At 38.8% G+C, this 26,990-nt stretch overlaps 2 protein-coding genes across 4 annotated transcripts; both read left to right on the forward strand.

Moving 5' to 3' along the window:
• Window positions 1-431: 431 nt before the first annotated feature.
• LOC134627875 (natural resistance-associated macrophage protein 2-like) lies at window positions 432-17,726 on the forward strand. Of its 3 annotated transcripts, none has more exons than XM_063474318.1 (17): window positions 432-582; window positions 4,009-4,093; window positions 6,022-6,158; window positions 6,276-6,395; window positions 7,140-7,259; window positions 7,347-7,453; window positions 7,535-7,605; window positions 7,688-7,755; window positions 7,842-7,997; window positions 8,181-8,339; window positions 8,458-8,544; window positions 9,657-9,776; window positions 9,881-10,030; window positions 10,131-10,204; window positions 10,908-11,061; window positions 11,976-12,029; window positions 15,326-17,726. In XM_063474318.1, the coding sequence occupies exons 2-17, from the start codon at window positions 4,060-4,062 to the stop codon at window positions 15,401-15,403; spliced, it is 1,689 nt and encodes a 562-aa protein (XP_063330388.1). In that variant the 5' UTR covers window positions 432-582; window positions 4,009-4,059; the 3' UTR covers window positions 15,404-17,726. The 3 variants fall into 3 exon arrangements, with proteins under 3 accessions (XP_063330388.1, XP_063330391.1, XP_063330389.1); XM_063474321.1 differs by having other exon boundaries at window positions 432-578; XM_063474319.1 differs by lacking the exons at window positions 432-582; window positions 4,009-4,093 and adding an exon at window positions 4,945-5,054.
• A 6,626-nt stretch (window positions 17,727-24,352) lies between these two features.
• Window positions 24,353-26,990, forward strand: cnpy2 (canopy FGF signaling regulator 2). Its single transcript, XM_063474346.1, has 6 exons — window positions 24,353-24,450; window positions 24,622-24,728; window positions 24,830-24,945; window positions 25,148-25,345; window positions 25,452-25,548; window positions 25,657-26,990. Exons 2-6 carry the CDS (start codon window positions 24,629-24,631, stop codon window positions 25,698-25,700), a joined length of 555 nt encoding a protein of 184 aa, XP_063330416.1. The 5' UTR covers window positions 24,353-24,450; window positions 24,622-24,628; the 3' UTR covers window positions 25,701-26,990.

Here is a 26,990-nt window from a genome sequence, read left to right on the forward strand (position 1 = left end):
GCTCCCAGAACATCGCGAGAAAAGTTAAAGAAACGTGATTTAAGTGTTTTTTTTCCTTTGGCTGTCTTTGACGTAATGTCAATAGTAGTAATGTTAGTAATGTAAATTTTGGTCAGATATTTGTTCTCGTATTTTTTTATAAACATAAAAAATATGATGTATTTATGTAATTTTGGTTTAAGCTAAATATGCAATATGCTATTAACTTGTTTCTAAAATCCTGGGGAAATATTTTGCCTTTAACGCAACTGCATTTATTTTACTCATTAGACAGTCCCCATTTTTTTTTTACTACAGATAATAATTTTACTTACTGATAATATACCAACTTTTTAAACCTGCCAGGTTTCGCTCAGGGCAAAAAAAATGAGTAAAATCTAGATGACGTCACTACTTACAACATTTGCACACATGCGCAGTGTGACTATAGCCTGCTGTTAACATGGGAAGATACTTTGCCGGATTTTAGCTTGGTAACGTGCTCAGCTACTCTCAAGATCTAAACACATGGAACAAGTTTACAACCAGCCTTAATTTTCACGATCAAAACGCTGATTTTTTTGACCCGCACAGCACACGTAGGTAAGTTTCGTTTTCGTACTTGGTGGAAGTAACATTGGCCTAGCCATGCAGCTAATATATCATGGAAAGTTGTTAGCTTGGTGGCTCATAACAGTAGTACAGTGGCATTGCCACTGTAGATTTATATTGTAGCGGATTTGTCGGGAGGATAGATGCCTGAACTTGTTCTGGAGTTCTGGGTAGTGTTAGGCAGTCATGTTTCTCTCTTTTTTTTAATAGCTTCCAGGTTCACCTTGATGCAACAGTTCGGTGCGTAGTTTATATTTAGTGTGGCTCATTGGCATGAGTATCAGGTGCACAGTACTATGGTGATATAAATTTTGTAGCTAGGAAAAAGCAAACAAAAATAAAAATAGCAAATAGTGAGTAAAATAAAATAATTGAACTGATGAGAAATATTAGTAGATAAGGAGAGGGAGACTGACTGACTGAATGAATGGCTCATTACTGCACTTGAAGGTGAAAACAAGGTGGTAACAGGATAATTGCCAACCAATATAAGTAAAATCAAGTGAAAGCAGCATCCCTAATTAATATAGTCACTGGGTGACAGTTAGTGGAGTTACCCCGTTAATAAGGATCATTGTATCACCCCCAAAGTCTCTTAAATGAAGGATCATCGTCTCTTGTTACGACTTTTAAAATGACAAAAGATGCCATAATAACCTAATAAATGCAGTAAAAACACACACTAAATTACCCTTGTTTTAAAGTTTAAGCTTAGTATCTTAATTTTAGTTGATCTTCAAACCAAAGTCAAACTGGGCTTTTCTGAGGTAAGGCTCACTGCACGTGAAGTGTGTGCATTTCCTTGATAGACCGGGTTTTTGCAGTAGTCTATCCTGGTTGAAGAGTTTAGCTCTCATTCGACCAGACTGTGTTGGACAGACCTGTGTGCTGAAATTTTATATTTTGGGAACAGTTTTGGTTCTGCTTATTTTTCATAATTTTTTAAATGGTCATGCATTTAGAGAAGTTGGTGTATCATGATCATTCTTTTTTTTTTGTTCTTTTGTTTGTTAGTTTTTTGCTTATTGTGACTTACTGTGTAAGATCTTTTTCAACATAGGGCGTAAAAGTCCTTGAGGGGTGTGACATTAGAGACCAGTTTCTGTTTGGGAGTTGTCTTGTATTTAGTGATAGGAAAAGCTGCATCTTGCAGATTAGATTCATTAATGTTCGTTGGGCTAAGTTAACAAATGGCTGACTAAGCAATGTGAATTTTTACTACTCCAACAATTTTTTCTTTTTAAAAATTTGTTTAGATGAAGATAGTAAATCCAACTTTACAATGTGTTAAAATTTTAATGTTTGACAGAACTGATGAAATAAGTTGACGTCTTTGCAAATGTCACACTGGTGACGTTAATAAGTCATATTTATATTAAATGCAGAATCACGTGATTATGATTGAAATCAACTCACTGCTGCTGGAAAGCTGATTTTCTTTCATCACCGTTTAAATGTTGACCTCTGTGGAATCAGAGTTGACACACTGAAAGAGTTACACAATCTATGATTCTAATCAAGGTCACGCTGGGACTAGTACAACACACATCCACACCGGAATGTGAGGCGTAGGGCAGAAAGCTTTATTTAGTTTACTTTTTTGCTGTGTCTGTCCCTTTTTGCAAAGCTGCTTCTAGCAGTGAGCGTAATAATAAAGTTGTTGACGTGTAGCAGTCCGGTGTCACACATGACTGTCAATGCGCAAACTGAGAACACCCGAAGATCTTGGCAATAAACAGTGGACCTGAGTGTACCGTCAGTGCAGAAAAAATCAGGTTGATCAAAAGTAGAATCTGAATATTTTCGGAGATCGCTGTGTGTCTGTTTGTTTGAAATAAGACAACAAAAAGTATACACACACACATGTGCGCGTGGAAGTGACAGGACAGTTAACTGAAATTTCTCTTACGGTCATGATCAGCGGTGCTGTTTATGTGGAGAAACAGAACCTTTGCTTTAAGACATGATGGCGTGAGATCAATTTTATGTTTAAAAACTTGTGCAAGGAGTGATGGGAGAAGGGAGTCACATGGTCATTTAGCTCAGGACAATGCATGAGTGCATGCTGGGTGGTCTCTGTTAAGGGACTTGCTGTGTTTTTGTTAGTCCAGAAAGTGATCCCTATGTTAATAGCATGACTGTGATCGTGAATTGTTTATTAGCAATTGCTTGTTCATATTTCATGGTTATGATAACCACACAATAATGCCACTCTGCATAGTTGCAAAAGGTATTTGAAACCTTATTTTCAGTTTCTCCAGTTGTGGCTTCTGGCTTTGACCACAGGAGAGCACATGAGGCCGGAGAGGCCGAAAATGAAGAAAGTGTTTTGTGGCCCAGAAATCAGCAACTTAAATCCTGGTGGTTAGATCTAAACAATTAAAAGCTTCATTTAAAAAGTTCATTATGTATTTATTTATTTTTTGATTTCTTCATTCATTTTGTGCAGTTTCACAAAGGTGCGAAGAGGTGCAAAAACAAGTTAAAATAAAATGTGCAGCAGTCTGTCTCCAGCTGTATGGCATGTCAACAGGAATGAGAAGGATCATGGACAGCTTGAAGAGCTTGGAAATTTGATCATTTTTCCTCCCAGGGATACAATCATAAAAAAACTTGCTGCTCTAAATGAACTTTTTAAACAGAAAACAGGTGGAAACTAAAGGCTTGAGGTAAAAATTAGATTGTTTTAATAGCTTCAGTAGACATGCCAAATCACATTGTCCAAATAAATACATTAAAAAATATTTTTGAATTTATTTAGTTTATGCATTCCTTTTTATGTTTTGTTTTGTTTCTTAGCTTTCTGCCACGTCTTTAAGACTATTAATTTAAATGCTGCTGCTGAGGAAACTGCCAGGGAACATGTCGTCTTATAATGCGCATTAATCAGGGCACATGATCAGGTGAAAGAAGTGGCACTGGAAACTTTGGTGGTTGGAAAAGCTGCCGAATCTTCACCGTCTGCTCCTTGTCACATGGTCCTGCTGTGTGTCATGTGCTTTCCGTGGCCATTTGCTCCCTCTTTGTCAAAGACCGTGGTGTTATAAAAGTTATTTTGCAAGACTGAGGTTTCACATTTCATTCCTCAGTTTATCCGTTACGAGCAGCACAGAGTGTGTGGTGTGTGTGTGGTAGAAGTGAAACTTGGCTGACAGTGGTCAGCTCAGTGTTTCCTGTTAGATGATCCCATTAATGTAGTGTCCTTTGACTTGCTTTTAATGTTGCTTAGTCATTGTTATGACCTTCAACGTTCAGTGTTTTTTCAATTTGTTTTCTTAAAGAGGAACAGAAATTGCTGCACAGTCATGTCTCGTGTTAAATAGTTTGTTCTTTCTGTTTGAAAAATGTGTTTTGTTATAAAATTTTTCTCTACTCATGTTTTAATTCTCAGATTATGCAACTGCTGTCTTTTTGCAGGGAGGCTGATATTCATCCCTCATCTTCCCAGGGATCCCTCAGCCTGCCCTGATGAAGCCCGAGCAAGACGGAGACCTCCTGGAAGGTACACGTTTAAGATGACTGAAACATGACCCTTAAAATATAGACCCACTCAACATGTTGTCCAATATTAAACACTTTGGACATTTGGCTGTGGCTGGAGGCATATTCTGAGTCACAGGGAGCTTAATATTCAGATTATAATCAGCAAAAAATCTGAACGAGAATAAATCAGAAGAAGAATTGTAAAGGAACCTGATTACTTCCTGGCTGACTTCTTTATGCACTCCTGTGGTGATATCTTGTCTTCCCAAAAAATAGCTTCCTCCCAGCTGAAATGATTCTCTGTGAAGAGATTTAAGAGCAGCACAACAAAACCTGATCAGACTGCAGATATTCATATTCAGAAATCTGAACCAACAGGTGTCAAAAAACTGACAAGAAAGCAATTTAAGAAGTCAAATGCATTTTTCCATGTAATCCCCAGTCTGTATTATAATTATGCCAATTATGACCGGTAACATGAGCCAGTGAGTACACCGATAGCTGCTGAATCAGTGTTTTCCTTTACGACTTTAAATTATTTATCTTAAAAAGATAAACATGGTCCATCTTTTTAAAAGGCACACAGTATGTTTACAAAAAATAAGATTTATTTAATTTATTTCTGATCCTTGAATATCTTCAGTTTAATAGTAATGTTGGCAACAAAAATAAAACTTTGGCGCTAACTCAGATTCTTTGAAAAACTGTCCGTGCTTTTTTTTTTCCATGTGTGAGGAAGGGCGGGTTTTGTAATGTATTGACTTCCTCGAGCACATAGTGCGTGCGCCATATTTACTTCTCTCTCTGTGTGGGTCATTTTTAGAAAGGCGGGGTCACAGTGTCCTCGTAACAGCTCATGTCAAAAAAAAAAATGATGATAAAGGCAAAGTCATATAAAAGCTAATACTTAGGCAACTGTGGACTTTAGGACCTTAGTGAGTTGGAGATGGAGGGGGCAAGACATGAAAAGTCCAAACTCAGTGAGTAGCAATTCTCTGCATTTACATGCACTTTGGACAAACTATTATAGATCTGTTGCTTATTTTAGTCTTGGAATTGTTTTTTAGTTGAATTTCTTTTGTTTTCTGGTGTTTTAATGTAGTTCTTTTCTTTTTTGCTGGAGTTTCTGAGGTTAACATGCAAACAATGTGGAGCTAATTACAGGTTACTGCTCAGCGAGTAAAGACTTGTAATCTAAAGTCTTAGACCAAAGTGCTTGTGTAGCATGTAGATTAGAAGCAATGAGGTTTTTTTTTGCCTTTTTCCAGAGGGTGTACTCGTGCTGTTAGAAAGCCCCTGGATCCCAGACAAGTGTTAGATTGTGTGTCTCAAACATTTTTCCAAGTGCAGTTAGACTGACAGAGTCAATATTTAATTATTTCAAGTATTTTAAGCAAGCTGCAAAACCTGCCAAAAAAACCCCCTTCCCTTAATTGTCAGAATTTAACATGAGCTTTTTGTGTGAATTAGGGAATTTAGCTGAGATTTTTTCTATCATAGTGATTATGCCACATCCCTAAATCAGAGTTTCACAATAACTATACAGAGTTTAAAACAACGCTTACGGCCAGCTATAATAATGCGTTGCACTGGCACAAACTGGGTTCTGGCTTAATTTTTCTCAATGCGTAAAATATAGGGAGGAGAACATTTAAATCAAGCAAGTGTTCAGAAAACAGCGCAACCTTTTCAAATTAACTGCAAAATTAACCACGCCTATGGCCGCCATTTGGGGATTGTGCGCACACGCTATTTTCCCCTCTTTAGTAAATCTGGCCCTTACAGATATATTTTTAACTACATCTCCATTGCTGCAATGCGTTTGGTCAACAGAAAACACGGAAGGATGTTGACAATGAATGAAAAGACATGTGTAACGCTACCTAAGGGTAGTCTGTGTGATGACTAATGAGAGTCCCTCTGTTTGTCCTGCTGTGCTTTCATCAGAGGACTCCCCTCAGGAGAATGGAGTCCACACAAACCAGTACAGCTCCATCTCTCCTCCTGCCTCACCTGTGGCCCAGGATGAACCCTTCTCCACGTACTTTGAAGAGAGGGTGCCCATTCCAGACAGTGAAAACCAGGTACCACTACCATCACAAACAGTGTGTTTCATTTAGACACATAGGAAAAATATTTTATTTGTAAGTATATGTTTTGCATATCATTTGATTTAAAAGGAAAATTCTGTTTCTGTTCAGTTGTTCAGTTTCCGTAAACTCTGGGCTTTCACTGGACCGGGGTTTTTGATGAGCATTGCTTATTTGGATCCCGGGAACATCGAATCAGACCTGCAGTCTGGAGCTGTAGCTGGCTTTAAGGTGAATGAAAACATGTTAATCCACCCAGAAAAAGAAACTGTGAGTGTAGTTTTGCAGGTAACGGAGATAGATTTAGGAAAATAACAAGTTAACTATACTTTGAATGTTTCAGGCTTTAATCCTTTCACTTTATATTTGAGGAAGTGATTCTGTGTTCAGATACTTTCAGATACTTTTTCTTTTAAAAATATTACTGCCTTTTTTTTTTTTTTTTACTTTTTTTTTAAGAAACTAGGGTCATGTTTTGTCTCTAGCTCAGTATTTCTCTTGTATAATAAGCTGCATGATTGCTTTGTTGTCTGCATCTATGATAACTCCCTTTTATTAATAAATAAATAAATATGCTGTGTTGCAGATAAAATGCTAATTTGAAATCTTAGTTTTAACTCTTTACCCCTTGAAAACTGATTAGAAGTAACTCTCGAGGCTTTTTTAAATCTGATCTGAGGGGTTTCTGTCATATTTCAGGCCTGCTCATAAAACAAAATGACTGGGTTTGCATCAGACGCCGCGAGGGAGGGTGATCTCTGCCCTTGCAGCTACTCTTGGAAAATCTTTGTTCATTATTTACTGAAGTGTTCAAACTCGTCATTAAGGGTACAGGGGAGGTTGTCAAAGGTCATTTTTATGTTGGAAAGTCTTAATGCATCTCACTGTATTGAGCGAACATGAACTCATACAAGAAATCTAGGGGTCTGTGCAGATGTGGCCACATGTGCTGATTTCGTGCTTCTTCTTCTTCAGCTCCTATGGGTTCTCCTTGTATCCACTATCATCGGGCTGCTGTTGCAGAGGCTGGCTGCTCGCCTCGGGGTGGTCACAGGGATGCACCTGGCTGAAGTCTGCAACCGCCAGTATTCCACTGTGAGCACCCCCCTCCACCCTCAAGACACACCTGAATCACATCTTTCTTGTCTTTCATTATTTATAATACATTATATTTAATTTCAGGTTCCTCGCATCATCCTCTGGCTGATGGTGGAACTGGCCATTATTGGCTCAGACATGCAGGAGGTCATTGGCTGTGCCATAGCTCTCAACCTCCTTTCTGTGGGCAGGTAACGTCTTTAACACTTGTATTGGAAAAGTTTCTGCATATGAGTTTGCAGATTTACAAAAAAGGATTCTTTCTCGTTCAGGATCCCACTGTGGGGAGGAGTTCTCATCACCATCACAGACACATTTGTGTTCCTTTTTTTAGACAAATATGGTATGTGATTTGTTGATGCAGATATGCAACTGATGCAACCAGATTGGAACCCAAGTGATTACATATGTTTATATCTCTGCAGGACTGAGGAAACTTGAAGCTTTCTTTGGCTTTCTGATCACTGTAATGGCTCTTAGTTTTGGTTATGAGGTACGTTTCGGTCACGTTTACCTGAAGCATTTGTCACCCAGTGTGTGGCTGCATCACAGGGTTGATTCTGTGTTTTCTCCCTGTAGTATGTGCTGGTAAAACCGGACCAGGGGGAGTTGCTGAAGGGTATGTTTGTACCCTACTGTGCCGGCTGTGGGCCTGTGCAGCTGGAGCAGGCAGTGGGAATTGTAGGTGCTGTCATCATGCCCCACAACATCTACCTGCATTCAGCCTTGGTCAAGGTTAGAAACATCAATGTACTGTTGTGTGTAGACTAAGAGAAATTAGATTTTCCTAAATGAATGTGAAAACTGTTTCATGAATAACCTTATGAGTGAAATAAAACCATTTTAAAGTAAAGTGAAACATGAAATGACAGGTTTAAGTTTTAAGCTTATTGTTTTTTATCTCCCCTCCTTATTCAGTCTCGGGAAGTCGATCGCAGAAATAAAAAGGAAGTCAAGGAAGCCAACAAGTACTTCTTCATTGAGTCGGCTATCGCCCTCTTTGTCTCCTTCCTCATCAATGTGTTTGTCGTCGCAGTCTTTGCTCAGGCCTTCTACAATAAATCCAACATAGAGGTGGTGAGTATCGATGGCGCCATACTGAGGACTGTTGAAAGCGTGTGTGGGTCATTTTGAGATACAGTAAATTATAAGTGAAACAGTGGTGATCAAGTTGTTGCTGACTGTGTTCCTGCAGAATGCAGAGTGCAATGCAACTGGCAGCCCTCACACAGATCTCTTCCCTCTTAACAACAACACACTCGAAGTGGACATTTACAAAGGGGTAAGTCCACAGTCTGTAAGTCTCTGCAGTTCTGATTGGGTGAGCAGGTTGCATAATGTCTCATTTTGGAGCTACTAAAATAATACAGAATAACATCAGAGGATAGAAAGGGAAGGAGCATCTAGCAGTTTGTGGCTTGATCATTTACATTTTTTTTATTAAAAAAAGCAAATGTTTTCTCCTTGTGTGACATTAAGACAGTGTAAACACATCATAGAGGTATTTTCACAAAATGGCTCCTTGGGTGTTTACGTGTGTTTCTAGAGTTGAATCAAAGTGTTTTTACTCTTTACTTTCCTATTAATAATATCTAAAAAGGCTAATTTACACATTGTGTGAGTACCAATTTATTTAGCCCTTCATCACTTTGAAATGGCTGTCCTAGATTAGACTTTACACAGATGAACAGGTGTGTGTTAGAGGTGGGAATCACCATACATCCCACGATACGATATTATCACAATACTTAACGCACGATACGATATTATTGCAATTTTTTAAAATATTTTGCGATATTCAGATTCTGTACATAAAGGTAAACTTTATCAATATTCATTTTATCTAATAACAAAGTCTCACACTCAGTCTTTCTCTCATTTCAGTCAGTTTTATTGTTGACAATCTGAACGGTTTGTATTACAGTCTAGTCCAACTTAACTGAATGCAACCATCTGGTACAATTATAGCTTTTCTGAACTATGCAATTTGTGAAAACTATGCAGCCCCTTCAGCAACTGAAGAATTTGAACGTAAATTAAAACAAAATATAATTTTACATTAAATAAAAAAGTTTTAAACTTAATTAAAATAAAACATGTCTTAAATTAAAATAAGTAAACTGTCATGTTTATTGCTGCCATAAAAAAGTTAAACACATTTGGACAGTGAAGGAATGTCAGGATTCTTGCTCAGAAAAAGGAGCTGATCAACATGCTCTGAAGTCAGAGCATGCTCCAGTCCACAAAACCTTTTTTTGTAACAAAATATCGATTTCTGCTGTCCCTGTATTGATACATTATTAGCAAACAAAATATCACGATACTACACAGTATCGATTTTTTCCCCCACCCCTAGTGTGTGTACACTTAACTCTGTGTGATACATGTGTTCAGGGGATCGTCTTGGGGTGTTTCTTTGGACCAGCAGCTCTCTACATCTGGGCTGTCGGTATTCTGGCAGCTGGACAGAGCTCCACCATGACGGGCACGTACTCTGGACAGTTTGTGATGGAGGTAGGAACACATGTTGGCACAGTATATTTTATTTAGATACCACTTTCCTCTGTTTAAAAAAGGAATCAGCTCTGCACTGATGTTTCTGCTTTCGTGTTTTTAAGGGTTTCCTGAACCTGCGGTGGTCTCGTTTTGCACGGGTGCTGCTGACCCGCTCCATCGCCATCACGCCTACACTGCTGGTCGCCATTTTCCAGGATGTTCGGCATTTGACTGGGATGAATGATTTTCTGAATGTGCTGCAGAGCCTACAGGTCAGCACGAGTATCTTCCCCTCAGTGCAGTTTGTACTGAAACACTTTTGATGTTCTTTTTGTGTTCTTGTTAAAAATATTCACTCTTCTCATCCTTCAGCTTCCATTTGCTTTGATCCCAATTCTGACTTTCACAAGTCTGAAATCCATAATGAACGACTTTGCCAACGGATTGTAAGTGAAATAAATGTTTTAATAGTTTTTATTCTCTTCTTTATTAAGTACAAACTGTATGCATTTTACTCATAACTGACAGGATAATTATCTCAAGAAGCAAGCTTTTCTTGGCCCTTCATGTAGTTGAAGTCTGTGTACGATCAATGAATTTAACACATATTAAAGTAGCACATGCCAAAAAGATATTATTAAAACATTAGCAGCACAGTCCAAAGCATCACTTCCCGTAGCCTCAGAGTTTAGGGAAATAATGATGGACCGAGGCCAAGGAACAACTGATTTAGCTAAGTCCATTGTTTTACACTGTTTGTTTTTTATCCAAATATAAAACCAAGCAACACAAAGTCCGGACCCCCAACTGTATTCTCTGGATGTTTTACTCAGGTCAGCATAAAAGGACTGGACTGACTCAGGTGTAGACGTGGTGTCATGTGACATGCAGTTTCTGAGTCAACTCTGCTCAAAGTTGTCATTGTGACTGTTTACTTATCTAACGCACAGACAGGTCATTTATTAAATAAAACATTTATTTATATTTAAGCTGTGTAAAATGGAGTTGCGCAAAATAGGAATTTATGCAGCAGTGTGACTAACTAAATTTCTGGTAAATTTGCAATGTTAGGAAGTATTTTGAGGACTCTGTTAGTTTTAGAAAGCACAGGATTTCCCAATTGTCTAATCCAAAGTCTGTTTCCTCTAGGGGGTGGAAGATTTCGGGAGGTATCCTCATCCTGGGCGTTTGTGCAATCAACATGTATTTTGTGATTGTTTATGTGACGGCGCTGAACAGCGTGGTGCTCTATGTTTTAGCTGCTCTCATCTCTGTAGCCTATCTGGCCTTTGTGGCATACCTGGTGAGTTATGATTGCTGTTTCATGTCTAAATTGTTGTCTGTTGATGCCTGTAGTCTAATCTCATGTTGATAGGACTGCAGAGTATGTATATTCACACATCTTATCTTCCAATAACCAGAATTAGTCCTGGGTGGTATAACCAAAAGTCTGTCCATCCATCTATTTTCTGCCATTCATCTGGGTTCTGTTCATGGGAACACAGATCGCCAGACCTCTCTCTCTCCAGCTCCTCTGAGTGAGACCGAGGTGTTTCAAAGCCAGCTGAGAGAAGTAATCTCCCCAATATGTCTCGGGTCTGCCCCATAATCTCGTCCCACAGATTATGGGGCATGAGATGTCAATTGGCTTCTTTTGATGGGTGCCACAATCATTTCTTAAAAAGTTTCTGCCTGTTTCATTTTATACTACAGAATTATCTTAAATTTTATGTATTTCTTTTATTTGTAGTTTTTTTCACTGGTGTTTTTTTTTTTTTAGTAGGTTTACAGTGATGTGCTTCTATTTGGATTATAGATCAGAAAGCATTTGAATGTCATCAGAAAAATAAAGTAAAGAATGGTTAAAAAAAAAAACTATTTTAAAACACCGTGTGTGCCCACAGCACAGAAGCAACATGACAAGAAATGAAGCAAGAGGAGTCTAAACTTTATAAAACCCTAAATTCCAAAAGTTGAGATCCACAGTTATTATACTGGCAAATACAGTATTGCATTAAATCATTCTGGGTGTGTATTGGTGAGTATACTGCTGGCTGGAAAAAGCAGGATAACCCACCCAGCAGTAATCAGAACATATCAGTAGCAAATGAATAATATTTTGTTATAAAATTTGAATGCTTCACTTTCTATACATTGAAAAGGTGCACACACACAAAGTCTGTAATGTCTTGACCTCTCGCTCCTTCCTCCTTGCAGGCTTGGCACTGTCTGGTTGCCCTGGGCGTCTCCTGCCTGGACTGTTGTAGCAGGGTAAGCAATCGACCCGCTGTGCTCATAGAGGAGCAGTCAGAGTACGACTCCTAAAGCTGAACACGATTGTAACCAACAGCATGTCTCTTTGCTCTGGGCGCCCCGTACACAGCTGGGACTCTTTAGGATCTTGAAAGCACATTTGACTTTTTTCTTCTTTCTTTTTTTTTAAAGGGCTGGATATCTTGGCGTTTTTTTAAGATATCTGTCTGGGAGCCTTTTTTTTTTTTTTTTTAAGGCTCCCAGACATTCATATGACACCAGCACAGGATGTTGTCTTCCACCATTTGATGCTTGAGCCAAGTAGAAATGTGATGATTTTTAAACTCTAATTTAATCTATGATTTGTCCTGCTCTTAATCACCCTAATCCTCCCAGTGTGAAGTCACATTTTATGATTCCCACTCAGTCTACCTCAATATCCTTTATTTTATTTTTTTAGTCTCACAGTCAGCTCTCTTCAAGTGTGACTCATTAGCTTAAAAAAAACAAGTCTAATACTGCTAGATAATGTCTAAAAATAATATTATGACACATGAGAGTCAAATGTCCAACAGATATCCAGCCCTTATATTACAGGGTTTTTTTGTTTTTAGCATTCTTGTCTAGCATATCGAAGAATTTACAGTGGCATTTTTGAGCATCATGCACGTCTTTCACTTGTTGCTTCTTGTGTTTGGAGTCCCAGCTTAGAGTGCACATGTAGTTAATGCACAAGTCTGTAAAAATAAATTTCAAATCAGATCCAGAAAACAGAAAAACTGACTTGAATGGAGGAAAGTTTGAAAGTCACCTTATCATTTCCAAAATTGGTGTGTGTCTGGCCCCTGAAAGCTGCTGTAATAATGTTTTTAATGCACAAATGATCGATGAAATTAATTCCTGAGTGCACATTAGTGACACAGGTGAAGCTTTGTGTGACTGCAGCATCATCCCCCGAGCCTCTGTTAGCGCCTCTGTATTTTATGATGCCAGAGACTCAGGTTGAAGTGAGCCCGTCAGTGAAATCATACTTGTGTTTTTAGCAGTGTGCAGGAGCATCCTTGGCTTTCAGACCTTTGTTGCATGTGCAAAAATATTGATTTTGTGCATTCTTTTTATTTTTGTTTGTTTTTTCCGATACCAAGTTAACCTCAATACTATATTTGTTATTTTTTTGTTGAACTTCAGGTATACAATAGTAAGAAGTGTATAACTGATGGGGAAGGTGGATTTATGTGCATGTGCTCTAGTACAACACTGTAATCGTTTAAAATTGTTAGGACTGTATTTGAGTAGCAGCCATGACAAAGAAGCCGAAGAAGTACAAAGGATGTCGTGTTTATGTATTAAAATCCATAACCACAAGTTTGTGTCTGCGGTACAGTGTATAGAGCAGACAAGTCACTTATGAACAAAGTTTAGAAATCTCACAGCTTATATTAAAATGCAGATTACAAACAGGCCAGATTCACTCATGTGTATACATTATACAGTTTCCCAAGCTAATAACTCTGAGACCTAATGTTTTACTGTGAAGTTAAGTAATCACATGATAGCGTGATTATCAAATGGGGAATAAAATTGTTTGTTTTTGTTGCCTTATTTATTTTCTGTCCTAGCTTTTTTAGTCAGAGTAGTTTGCAGGACAGTTGTATACCCCGTTTTTATAGCAAACAACAGACACATTTTTAATAAAGCAATAAAAGATTATTCAGGTGAGGAAAGGGTGATTTTTTTTTTTTTTTTTTTTTTTTTTAATAATTGTTTTTGTTTATGCTGTCACCATTTGTCAGTTCAGTTTCAGCTGTGACTGATGTTAGCCTTCACACAGCCCTCACTCAGCTGCTTTTTGTCCCGGTAGCATGCTCAAGTGTCAGCAAAGTGACGATGATTAGACTGTAAATGAGTTTTACCAGCCAACACTGAAGAGCCTCTTCTTCCAGTTTTACAATGAAGAAGATTAAAATTGCTGTGACATTGCACAATATAATAAACTGTATTATATTAAAGCTCCCGACTTGGCAATATCCAAGTAGCATGTACATACTGACCAATAAGATGAGAGTACGATGAGCTGTGTGGCGTACTGTAAACACAGTAAAGGCCTCGAGTTTTTTTCAGAAGTTTTTGTGTTAAAATTCTCTCTCTGGCGTGGTGGTTCAACATTTCTGGTCTTGTATAAAGTTCTCAAAAGCTTTTCTAACGTTTCTAAAGCTGTTCTTAGACGTGATAGAAATATGTTTCAGGTGAACGTGAGTTCATGTCTTATATAAATAACTTCTCTGGCAATAAAACAAACATGACAAACGCACATTTGAACTGTTACAGAGAAAACTGTGTCTACTCTCAAATTATATCATGTGGTTCTCTGGTCATTTCTGTTTTCTTCCCTCTTTTGGAGGTTGAATGAAAAGCTGTTATTTTTCTGCTGCTGGATGAAGCCGCTGTGTCTCCGAAATAAATTCACATTATGGATATAAGGACATTTGTTTGCGTCTTCTGTGTGAAAGTCCTAACATGGACTCAGGATTACTGTGTTTTTTAACTTTTAAGTAGCTGAGTAAATGATAATCTTAAAGCCCATCTTTGTTTTTTAAAAGATAACTCTCCTCACTGTAAAACCCCAAAAAGTAGAGTAAAGGTATTAAACTGATGTGTTTTGAATAGTTAGCTAAATTACAAAAATCTTCATTTCTCCTTCCTGGTGCTGTTTGAGGGTGTAGCACCTCATAGTAGGCTATAGAAATGTTCTTTTTCAGGACTTTCCAGGATTAAATGAGGGAAGTCTGACCCAAGGTGAGCACCTTTTAATGAATCTGCAGTCATAAAACAATCGATATCAAATCCTGAACTGATTGAACTCTATTAATCACCAATCACAGTGCATTGTTGATTGCAATGATTTAGTTTAAAACTCTGGCATTTCATCCTGTTTGTAAGTAAAGAACCAACACCTGGCAATCCATATTCTCCAGAGTTATGGTCTAACTAAAAAAGAGTGAATAAGACATGTAGAGTAACATAAAAAGGATTTGGTAACAGGTGGTTTCCCGAGTCATCAGAAGAAGAGAGTGTGTGTGTGCGCGCGCTTAGTTTACTATATTTTTATTTAAGCAGACTCCCCACTGATTTCTCTAAATGTTAACATATTTTAAGAGCTTACATTTTCTATGAAAACCAAAACAAGTTCTGGCAAAATCAAATAAAAATGCTTAACTATTAAAGCTGAAGGTGAAATCACGCTCAGCTGATTTATCTTCAGTGTGTGAATGTTCCTCTGAGTAATGAGAGCTCCATGTCCTCTTCTCTTCCAGATGCAGCTGGGAGTGTCGCGTCACACAGACATGTACTTACTGAACGATATGGACTCTAATACATTGGTGGACAGATGAAGGACACTCAGAGCAGGTGCTTGACTGTGGTGTAGACACCGTTAGATGACCCGACTGAAGCGTGGGACCACTGAAACTCGGCTAGTATGTGTTAGTCTTCACCCCCTCAGTGCCTGAGGTGTTTTTAAAGTGTCCTTACAGAACGCCCACAGATGATCGTGACGTTTTCATTCACAAATATCTCCGGCAGCTTTGGCTCTTGCAGAAGAATAATGTTTATGAAAGCAGTGTTTAATTAGAAGATGTGTTTAAACAGTTGCTGTGGCTGTAACTATATAAGGTTAAACACTACAGCCATGAAGCAGACAAAATAAACTGACAGTGCGTGATGTTGAATTGCCCGAGTCGTAATTCAGAGAAATAGTGGTGCGCTCGAGGCTGCACGCTATCCCACATGAAGGTGCTCATGGTTTTTGTTTTAATTACCCTTTTAACTTGTTCCTGTTTTACCTCACATGATCTTAAAAAGAGATCTCATTGGATCTTTTAGACATCCCCACATAGTCACAACAAGAAGGCAGAAAACCAATCGCACTCGAGCGCTGAAGGGTTAATTTATATGATGTTAAAGTCAAAAGCAGCTGCATTATGGGTTTTTTATTTGTTCAAGACAAAGAGATTCCTGTTACTCTATTTAACACTGCTATAATGAGATTCAGTTAGATGTTAATATTAGACCAATAAATTGATAGAATATATTGAATATGTACATAACCCTTGTTGATCTTATTTATGTGTCATTAGTCAACATTTTTGCCCCATTTTTAAGTCTCTTTTAATATATTGCATATAAAAGACGGTGACAGTTTTATGTCACTCTCATTCTGCAGCTGCTTCTTCGTTGAGATGAATCCCTCCAAACTTTCTTTTTCAAATTAATTTATTTTTTAAGTATTAAGTATTCAAGATCTCCTTGCTGCAGTGGGATTTAATAAGTGTCCGAAAATATATTTTTTTAAAAGATGCAGACTTTAAATTAAATGTTAAGGTGTCCAGCTTTAGCACATTTACATTCCCATTAAATGCAGCAGTGGTTCAATATGACTGATCAGTGCAGAGATCAGAGTCCAGTCAGCTCAGTGTTTCTCTTTTGTTAATTAATTTTTGTGTTATTCATTCTTCCCTTTTATTGTTCTTAGTTTTTCTTCAAAGTTAATCTTATGGTCAGTTTATTCCGGTATTTTATTTATGCTGCTTTGTCTAGTATGTTGTTTTGTTTGATTTTTTAAATGCTTTTATGTAGTTTAGCTTTGGCTTTTGAGAGCGTTAGAGCTGCCTTTTTTCTTTTTTTGATTATGCCAAATGTGCACAGAGGTGTGATGTTCACTGTGTTATCTACAGAGAAACAAAGCGATTGTTTAATTCTGAAATCTTACTGGGAGAGTAAAATTGGCAGCTGAGGGGAGCCGGTGGAAAACGGTGTAGCTCCAAGCCATCGACTCTGGTATTTCTTGTTGCTGGAAGCTGGTTTTCAAGTCCTGGTGGAGTTTGTTTCCAATATCAGAGAAGACAGTGCCTAACATCAGAGAGCTTATATGAGAAATTGTGATCAACTGTGCAACACTGATGCTTGTTCGTTTGCTCCACAACAGTGAAGATGTAGTACAGAGAAAGCACTGGACAAGACAACAGGGAACTGGAGAAAATAATAAAATGAAACTATAAGCAAATCTGAAATAGGACACTTGAGAAGCAGTTTAATGAACTGAACCCTTCCACTGACCAAATATGAACTGTAGGTTATATTTATTGTGCAGATGACCACAGTGCCTCATGTTTTTACCACTGTGCCTCATTTAGGGGATCCTTAGCACAAAAAGAACAAATCAGCACTTGATTGCAAAAGAAGTGTATAATTGAAAGAATGGAAATTACACTTTAAGCTGTTTGTTTGAGGGTTTATCTAATTTGGAGGACCATTGATGGGTTGAATGCTAGAAACGTGTGTGGTCTTTTATGCAAATGTCACTGAACATATCTCCAGGTTGAGTTGTATTTGTTAGAATAAGATGTACGTCTCTCTATGCCACCTTGGCAGTGTTACGAGGTTTTCTCTGATTGGTGCATCACGTTTCACGTTGTAAACATAATTTGAATTCAGAAACACCTGCAGAAGACCATTTTTAGGTTTCATGTCTAGACAGAAAACTGATGCTGTACTACATTGTGATTTTTTTTCTGGAACTCTAAAACTGTTAAGTGTGGCACAGTATTGGAACGTCTATCTAAAGCGCCACAGCTTTAAATTACCTGCTGTCTGTATGTTTTTTGTTTTTGTTTGTTTGTTTGAATGGTGCTCTTGGTAAATAAAAAATAGACTTTATTTCAGTTTCTGTCTTTCCTTTGTTAAATTCATACTTGGACTGAATGTTGAACAACTTCTTACTCTTTATCCCTCATAACGTTTTCTCTGTATCGTTCTTCCTGGTGTTGGACTTTTTTTTAGCATCTAAGTAACAAATATGAAATTAGTTCATGTTGACAGTCACAGAATGTAAATGTGACCATCAATCAGAGCATTCAGAGATATTGCAAAATTGAAAGATTTAATAATCACCTAGGAAAGGAAGAGAAAGTTATTAGATTTGTGAACGTGTTTCCAGTATGTTCCGAGAGAACCTTATAACTTATAACAAGTAAAAATTAAGTGTTTATTGATTTTTATTTTATTTTATTTTTTAAATCTTTTACATAGTTTGCTGTCTGACAAGAAAAAAAACTAACATTAGTATCAGTTGCTCATTATTCTGGTGGTCTGCATTTGGTTTTATAGGAAAAGAGTAGGAAGAAAAAACAAATAAAATCAGTGCTTTTGTTCAGTCTTACTGTCCAAAACCACCAACACCCCTTTCTATTGGTGTAAAGTTGTTTAAGGACACATTTAATGCTATTAAGTATGAGAAAAAGAAGTGCAAGTCTCAGTTTTTTTGCATGATAAAGAAATGTTGCTGCATTAAATAAAAAAAAGGGAACTACATGAATAAATGTTTAATATTACAGATTATTAAAATAAAATAATATAAAAATCTATCGTTAAGTGATGACGTAATTTCCGTTTCCGGGTCCAAACACCCGTGTTCAACATGCCGCAGTGCTGTGTTCCTTTTTGTTTTAACCGTTCTGAATCAAAAAAATACATGAATTTGTCATTTCACCGCTTTCCTTGTGATGAGAAAGAGAAGCGGAAGTGGTTGCAAGTGATAAGGTGCGTTACAATTCTCAAGTGAATGAATAAACTTGTAAGATGAGCGCAAGTGTGGTCTTACTTTAGTTAGCTAATATAGCTAGCGTTGAACAATTAAAACCCGCTAATAAAAAACCAACCATCCTACTTTGGCAAACCGTCCTACCGTACATAGTTTATAAACATTTCTGCTCTCACACAATAATTCCAGCATAAATTAAAGTATGTAGGGCGGTTTGCCACTTAACTTTACCCATCAGAGTATGCTTGTAGCTCATATAAAGTCATGACAGTTAAGCAATTAATTTTACTCGTCACATTATACTTCTAGCTCATATTCACAAACATAGGACTGTTTGCCACTTAATTTTGTGTTGTGCGCATGCGCAGAAACAACCGGTAGGACGGATTCCCAGAACACCCTGGCTTTTACGAATCTTATGGATTTTAGCATGTTTTCTTATTACGCAGATATCAACGCGGTTTGGATGTCATTTTTATTTCTCTAAGCGAAGATTGAAAGCTATGGGTCAATTTGCCATAGCTACACAGCTTTCCACTCTTGGAGGATTAAAAATGACATACGAAAAGCGATGATGTCTTCATAGTAAGAACACCCACTAAAATCCATAGCCTATGTGAGAGTTAATGACCAAAACAGAGACTTAACCACCAAATGGTTAGCTATATTTGTCAGCATTTATCTTTCTGGTAAGCTTAAAAGCCAATAATACACAAAAAAAAGTTGTGTAAGATTATACTAATTACGGTCACTGTTAAAAATAAGTAACAGAGGGCTACCTTGTGATGAATAATTTCTCTCTCCCTTTTTACACACTTCTACAGACGTCATAACTTCACCCCAAACTGCAACTCAAGAGTCTGCAGCTGGCATTTCCCTCAAGGAAAAGCTGCGGGGCCAACAAGATTTGCATGGAACGAGGAGTCTTTTCACTTCCCAGATGAAGAAAAACACCCTGTGCATAAAAAGAAAAAAGAACAGGTCCCAGCTAGTGGTGAAAATCAGTGTGAAAGATCAGATGAGCTACATCACACCAACAATGCAGATACACAGACAGCTACTGCAAGCTCCTCAAGTTCTTCCAACAGTTTTCTGGTGCTTCAGATTGAGAATGACATGCTAAGAGAAGAGAATGAAAAGCTAAAAAAACAATTGGAGAAACAGAAGCAGACGTTCTCCTTCAGTCAAATATCTGACAATCCTGAAAGAGTCCAGTACTATACTGGATTGCCCGATGCTGCTACTGTCCTGTTTTTAGAATCCCTTCTTTCCAAATTTGAGCTCAAATATCATTCTGGTTGGACTGTCCAAATGTTGCCCATAGTTGACCAGTTATTACTAACCCTAATGAAGCTCAAACTTAATTGTGGCCATGTAGACCTTGCAACAAGGTTTAACTGCAGCACAGCCACAGTAACTAACATTTTTACAACAATTGTTAGTGCACTGCATGACATTTTGTATGTTGGCATGTTGGAAAAAAACATCCCCTCGAGAGCCAAGAATCAGACATCGCTGCCGGATTGCTTCCAGCCATTTCCTAACTGCAGGATTGTGCTTGACTGCACAGAAGTTTCTGTTTCAGGCAGAGAGAGTCGTGACACACAAAGTTGTTTGTATAGCCAACGCAAAGGACGGATCATACTCAAGGCTCTAATTGGTGTGGCTCCAAATGGTGTAATAACCTTTGCAAGCAACTTGTACGGTGGAAGAGCCTCAGATAAGACGATAACAGCTGACTGTGGAGTACTGCGACATTTACAACCAGGTGACATGGTCATTGCAGGTAAGGACTTCACAATTCAGGACATCCTCCCAGAGGGGGTCTCGCTGAACATTCCGTCTGTCCTCGTCAGCGGACAGTTCACACAGCAGGAAGTGAACAATAACAGGCTGATCTCCTGTGCAAGAGCACATGTAGCACATTCCATTCAAAGACTGAAACGTTTCTCAATTTTGGATCTCGTCCCACATCACTACAGAAAAAATATTAATAAGATACTGAAAGTATGTGTGTGTCTTACAAATTTACAGACACCCGTTATCCATGAAACTGAATGAATTAGACCAGTGAAAGTGCAGAGGCAAAATTACATGGTGTCACTGTCTAACTACTTGTGGACCCGACAGTACAACTGTTGAATATGTTTATTTTTATTGTTTGTACCTTTTAAGTATTCTGGATTGTTTTGTGAATATAGTCAGGATGTTACATCATTTTTAGTTGCATAGTTTAAAGTTGAAAATTCTCAGTTGTAATTGGTAAAATGTTTAATTTTACTCTAAGTGGTTTTTGTTTCATCCATGGCTTGTTATATTGTTCATTTCATTCCAGCTTCCTGATTACTGCCCAGTTGTTTTGCCGAACATTTTCATTAAAAATAAGGAATACAAGATAAATGTGTTGCTCTTTATTTTCAGAAACAGTTTTTGTCCAAAACATTTTCTTGTTAAAATCAAAACTTAATTTTAATAATTTATCTGAATATATTTACAAATGTACAATTTACAAATATTTATAATTTATTTAAAAATGAACTGAAAACGGCTGGACCGATGCATCCCTTGTGTAGATATGAATTCATAGCTGCGATAGACTATTGGGTAAAAGAATATTTCCAAAGTTTCAGTGTTAACAGCCCAAGTTTGTTCTCTATCAACAGGCAAGATTACAAAGTCACATGGAGTCCAACCAATAAAGTGACAGCTGTTGGTCCCCTGTGAGATGTAGATAGTTGTGATGCTTTTTTAATACCAGGGAACCACTTGCCTCATCCAGCTGTAGGAAAAAGTCCTTCCTTTCTACAGCCTGCAAGACAGTTTTGGTTCTGGCTGACCATGGGCATTTCACCTCAATCGTGCAGTCATCAGAGACTGTCCCATCTGGAGAACTGCCAAGCAGGCCACTGTTGGATAAAAACAGTCCCCTCTCCTTAACAACTGCACCAGTACAGTCAGTGTACAGCTGCCTTTGGGGATGAGAATATCACTTAGTTATAAATGCATTATTAGAAGCACAGACCCCTTTTTACTAACAGCTTACTCTAGATCCTTCTGTCAGGTTGTACTGGCCAAGCAGTGTCTTAAATAAGGAAGGCGGGTATGAGCTCTGCTGGACTACAACCAGGACCAAACCTAAGTTGCTGGCCATGATTCTCTTCTTGTGATATGCTGCCCTTTTATAGCAAGCCTTGTCTTCTGCTTGGCAAAACTCAGGTTCCTCAGCAATCCATCAAATGTCTTGGCTGGTAAAGTCTAGATTTAAAGCAAAAGGAGAAACAAATACAATGTGAAAAGGTTTTAATGGGACCAAGAATGTTTGACCTTTGACCTTGAGTAAACAAAATACATATAAAATTAAAGTGGGGATAGTGAAGACAGACAGTCTGATGTCTGTAGTTTACAAGAGTTTACATACACGTATAATTTATACCATTTATTAAGGTAAATATCAAACTACCTTATGGCCTTCTGGACTTAAAATCAACCTCATCCCAGTAAAACGCCCAAGTTTTGATAGAGATGCCAGTCCCCATTCTTTGTCCTCCTGGGTGACAGGTCTTTTGATTCCAGCTGAAAAAATAAAACAAAACACATTCTTCTCCACCTAAATCAACATTACAGCGATATAATGGCACTTATCTTTGCCAATCAGACACTCACGGGTAGGGATGGGTACCGGTATCCGGTGCCATGATGGCACCGGTTCTGACATAAACGGTAGTAACCAGACCGAAAAGCAGCGCACATTTCGGTGCTTTATTTCGGTGCTTTTTTTTTTTCTTGAGATTTCATACACTTTGGATTCTAGCCAATCATTTTACCTTTACAAGGATAGTAGGCGGGCCCAGGTACGTACGTTCTTTTAGAACAGAGCTACAGATTAAAAATGCCCAAAACCAAGCGGTCAAAAGTCTGGCTGTACTTCACAGCAAAAGATGCAAACTCAGCAGCCTGCAACAAGTGCTTTAAGCTCCACGTCCCCGGTACCGCGAGCAAAAAGGAGGAGATCACGTTTAATCGGTTATAACACGGGGTGAGAAATATAAGTCCAGACATGTGTGGTATCCACAGAAACCTCTGAATCTCAGCTAAAATGTCATATAAACCATTTCTACAACCACCAAACTCAACGAAAACAAGCCATGATTAAACGAGCAGTTATGTAAATGCGCACAAGTCCGCTAAACAAACAAGGCGAACCAGAAATTCTCCAGACTTCATGTAACCGGCTAAAGAAAAGCTGGTTATCTTCCAGAGCTATCACCAATTCCAAACACCAAGTTTCACCACACTCTGACCAAAATTCACTGAATGAGCCGCAAAAGAAGACCACAAAAACACACAGCGGCGCAAATGCGCTAAGACAGAAATTGGCTTACCGTCCAGATTTCCTCCGTTATTTTCGCCGGTAGCCGGTAGCCATGTGATTATCAACAGTTACCACGCCTACCTACCCGCATCAGAGCCGTTTTCATGCAAATTGACCAAAAGAAACCAAAGTTACAGCCCCTCAGAGTTTAAAGGGCCAGAGGCCAATTAAGCACTCCATGGCAGAAAAGGCCCATTACCATGTAAATGTGTGGTTAATTCTTCAAAAACGTATTTTTAACAAAAGCATTTTTAGGCATGTTAATAAAATTAATTAATTTCTGCTCTTAAATACCTAAAAAATTCAACTGGCATGGTGTCCAATTGTGTGCCAAAATTGGACATTTTTGTACAACGTCTGGATATTCATGTATTGACAGCGCTGTAATTTTTCACTGTTTCACTTTAAAAACATAAATCTTTGCACAGATGATGTTTATATGTTGTTATGGTTCTTATCATTTTGCAGAAAAAAAGAGACTGCTAAAAATAAAAACATGAGAGGTTTTTGGACGAAGTTTGTGTTCTCCATTCTTTAAGCACCGGTTCGAGCACCGTTTAAGCACCGGCACCGTTTCAAAAGTACCGATTTGGCACCGGTATCGGATAAAACCTAAACGATACCCATCCCTACTCACAGGAGCTGAACCTCACTGACTGACCCTCAACATGCACCCATATTGAAAGCAAATTAATGCTTACCCCAAACATTCTAACAAACACCAGAAGTGCTGCTGTGTGTACCGGTACCACTGTAGCTAGCCAATGGGCAGGAAGATAATCTCAACTAGGCTAACATAACTAACTCTCCAAAATCTCACTGTTTTGTAGATTTCTTTCTTGGTTTACTTCCACTGTTATAGCAGTGCTGTATGCATGTGTGTTTTATGAAATGCATCAGCCAGTACAGAACATATCATGTTTAATCATCAGCTAGCTAGCTTACTCCTAACCCATCGTTGTTTATTCAAGAGCATTTGGACCTGGAAATGTCAGCTACGTCACCCGTAACATCAGACTTAACAAGCAGATTGTAACCAGTAAAAAATAGGAATTTTACTGGGTTTTAATTGTTATTGTTTATCTATTAATTAAATACTTTGGCATAGTATGTATGGCACTGATGGAAGTCATAGCAGCAGGACAAGGTGTAAAACTTATGAAAACATAGTTAAATGTCAAAAATATAACACTTTCTTCATATATTTCAAAAACCTCCAGTGGAGTCTACCGGGCCGATTTTGGGCCCCGGGCCTTATGTTTGACACTCTTGCTCCAACACGAATGACCCTGGCTGCAGAGTAGAGAGCCAGCTGGGATCTTCCCGCCCACGTGGGGGCGCTGCACGAGCTGTCTCACGCTCCACGTACCCCTGGCAGCAGCCCGGTTGCTACGTCACCACATTTCACCGAATACGATGCAACAGCGTGGAAAAGCGTAAAAGTGTTCTCCTGGCGGCCCACAGAAACAGTAAGTTGAATGAAAAGTGGAATAAAGTGCATCTCTGTGTCAATATTAGTAACCCGGCTGCTGAGCTGCAGAGGGTTTTGTAGCAAACGGTGGCTGAGAGCCTTCCGGCCGACTTACTTGAATGCTTTTTTTGTTTGTTTTCCTGTGTGATGCTGAAATGTGCGCGTTTAGAGGCAAAATGAGGGAAGCTGCTCTCCTGCTCACACACTGCCTGCTTGCGTGTCTCCTCCTGAGCTCCAGCCAGGCGGCCAGACAAGGACAGGACCTCAGATGTGGAGGTGAGTAACCGATTTGACGCGCAGCCTCGGCCGCACGCACAAAGAAAAGTCCTAATCTAATCGGTGTCTGACTTCTCCTGCACCTCCCCTCCCCTCCTCAGCCTGCAGGGCTCTGGTAGACGAGATGGAGTGGGCCATTTCCCAGATAGACCCGAAGAAAATGATCCAGACGGGCTCTTTCAGGATCAATCCAGATGGGAGTCAGTCCATCAGAGAGGTGAGGCTGCAGTAGCAGAGCCACGTTGTAGTCTGGGTTCAGCCCCCACTGTAGACTACATCATAAGTGTTGACCACAAAACAGGGCCAAACTTTTATAGAAAGCATTGCCTGCCTCTGAAGGCCATTATCTCATTTTAAAGATATCAGTTAGTTTCAGTGGGTTGGCAATAAAAATAACTTCTGAACTCTGACACCACCAGGTTCCTCTGGCACGCTCAGAAGGAAACCTCCTGGAGCTCATGGAGAGCATATGCGACAGGATGGGGGACTACGGCGAGCGCACGGATCCCTCCACAAACAGGAAGTCGTACGTCAGGATCAAGTCTCGGAGCGGCGAGGCCATGGACCTGTCGGAGGCCTCGCTGGATTCAAGGGTTACAGCCAGCATGAAGTTCGCGGTGAGTATAGTTTTTCCCACTTAGACCTCCAGCACACCCCAAGGAGGAGCACAGAAAAAAAGACAAAGGGTGTGGTTTAAGTGTGTATTTATCCTTTTTTGTTCAGTGTGAAACAATAGTGGAACAGCACGAGGATGAAATCATCGAATTCTTCGCTCACGAAACGGACAACGTTAAAGACAAACTGTGCAGCAAAAGGACAGGTAGGTTGAGACCAAATGCATCAAACTGCAAACATTTCTTTCTGTTCTGATGTTCCCCATGCGTTCAGCTGTTAATTCACTGTTTTTTCTGTGCTGTGTGTCCCGCAGACCTCTGTGACCACGCTCTAAAAATGACCCATGATGAGCTTTGATATCCTGTCACCATAGCGACCGTCTCTCCTCAGCTCATATGGAGACTTCTGGGTGCTGTAGTGTTTTTGGTTGCCACTTATCACCTGTTTGTGTCAGGGCAGTGGGACAAGCTGTATAAAAATTCTTATGATAAGAAATAAAAACAAAAAGCATTACTCGTGTGATCATGGAGACTTTGAGGACCACTCTGCTACTCTTTTTTTCTTTTTGGGGGGGTCATATCTCATTTTATGTGATACTGTAAGTTATTAAAAAGGCTCTTATTGGTCTTCTCTGGATAAAAACTGTGAAACTGTAAAAATGAATTTGGACTTTATGTGGAGATATGACTAAATTTGATTGGGTGGTCCTCAAGCCCTCATTCACGCATGATGGAAAAACTCTCCTGAGGTCGAATCAAAGTGATGCTGAAGTTCAAGTTCAAGCTCTAGAAGAGTTTTTTCATGCTCATCAGTATTTATTTAACTGTCCATGATCACAGGATTAACTGATACCAGCTTGACTCTCCTTCTTTAATTACCCCATGAGATACTCGTTCAGGTAAAACGAAAAGTTGAGGGCCTCGGTTTTAAAAGTACATCATGTAAAAATAACTTCAGATACGGTTTCAGTGTAGTTCGAACGATAACGTACCTTCATCACCAAACAAAATTTCCCAGGTAGTTTACCCCCTCCGACAGCAGCGACGTGCTCTCAGCAGTATGTTTTATTTCTCCTAAATTAATTTGGCTAAAAGACTCATGTTGCTAAACTGTTGGATTATAACCAGAAATGTCTTCAGGTGTTTAAGTGCTTAGTACACAACATTTGCACAATTAGTATCCACATTCCTGTGCATTAATTTACCGTTTAACCTCCAGTGACTTTAAAACACTCCTACTGCTAAATAAACTGCCTGCATCTTCTCAAGTTAAAACTCTCACATGCTGCTGACAGAGCAGAACAATTATCCTCACATGTTGGAGCCTAAGCTCGTGCACACAAAACTGCTTTGCTCATTATTTCACATTACCTCGGAGTTAAACACTACCGAAACCAGCTGCGATTTACTTGAGCTCGAGAATCGAGATTGTAGCAAAGTTTAGATTTCCTGGCTTTGTAATAAAACTGACCTCCTGCGTAGCCCCACTAGAGTGTGCTGTAGGCAGCAGTGCAAGCATACCAGTACAGCCACAGTAGAAAGATCAAGAAGTATTTTTGGTGTTATTGTGTGAAAATGAATTTGCCGTTTTGTGATCATTCTCCTGAGATGTCTTTTTAATATAAAATTTGTACATTTTCTGACTCTG

This window comes from Pelmatolapia mariae, linkage group LG5 (genome assembly GCF_036321145.2).
Source record: "Pelmatolapia mariae isolate MD_Pm_ZW linkage group LG5, Pm_UMD_F_2, whole genome shotgun sequence".
In the NCBI taxonomy this organism is placed as follows: domain Eukaryota; kingdom Metazoa; phylum Chordata; class Actinopteri; order Cichliformes; family Cichlidae; genus Pelmatolapia; species Pelmatolapia mariae.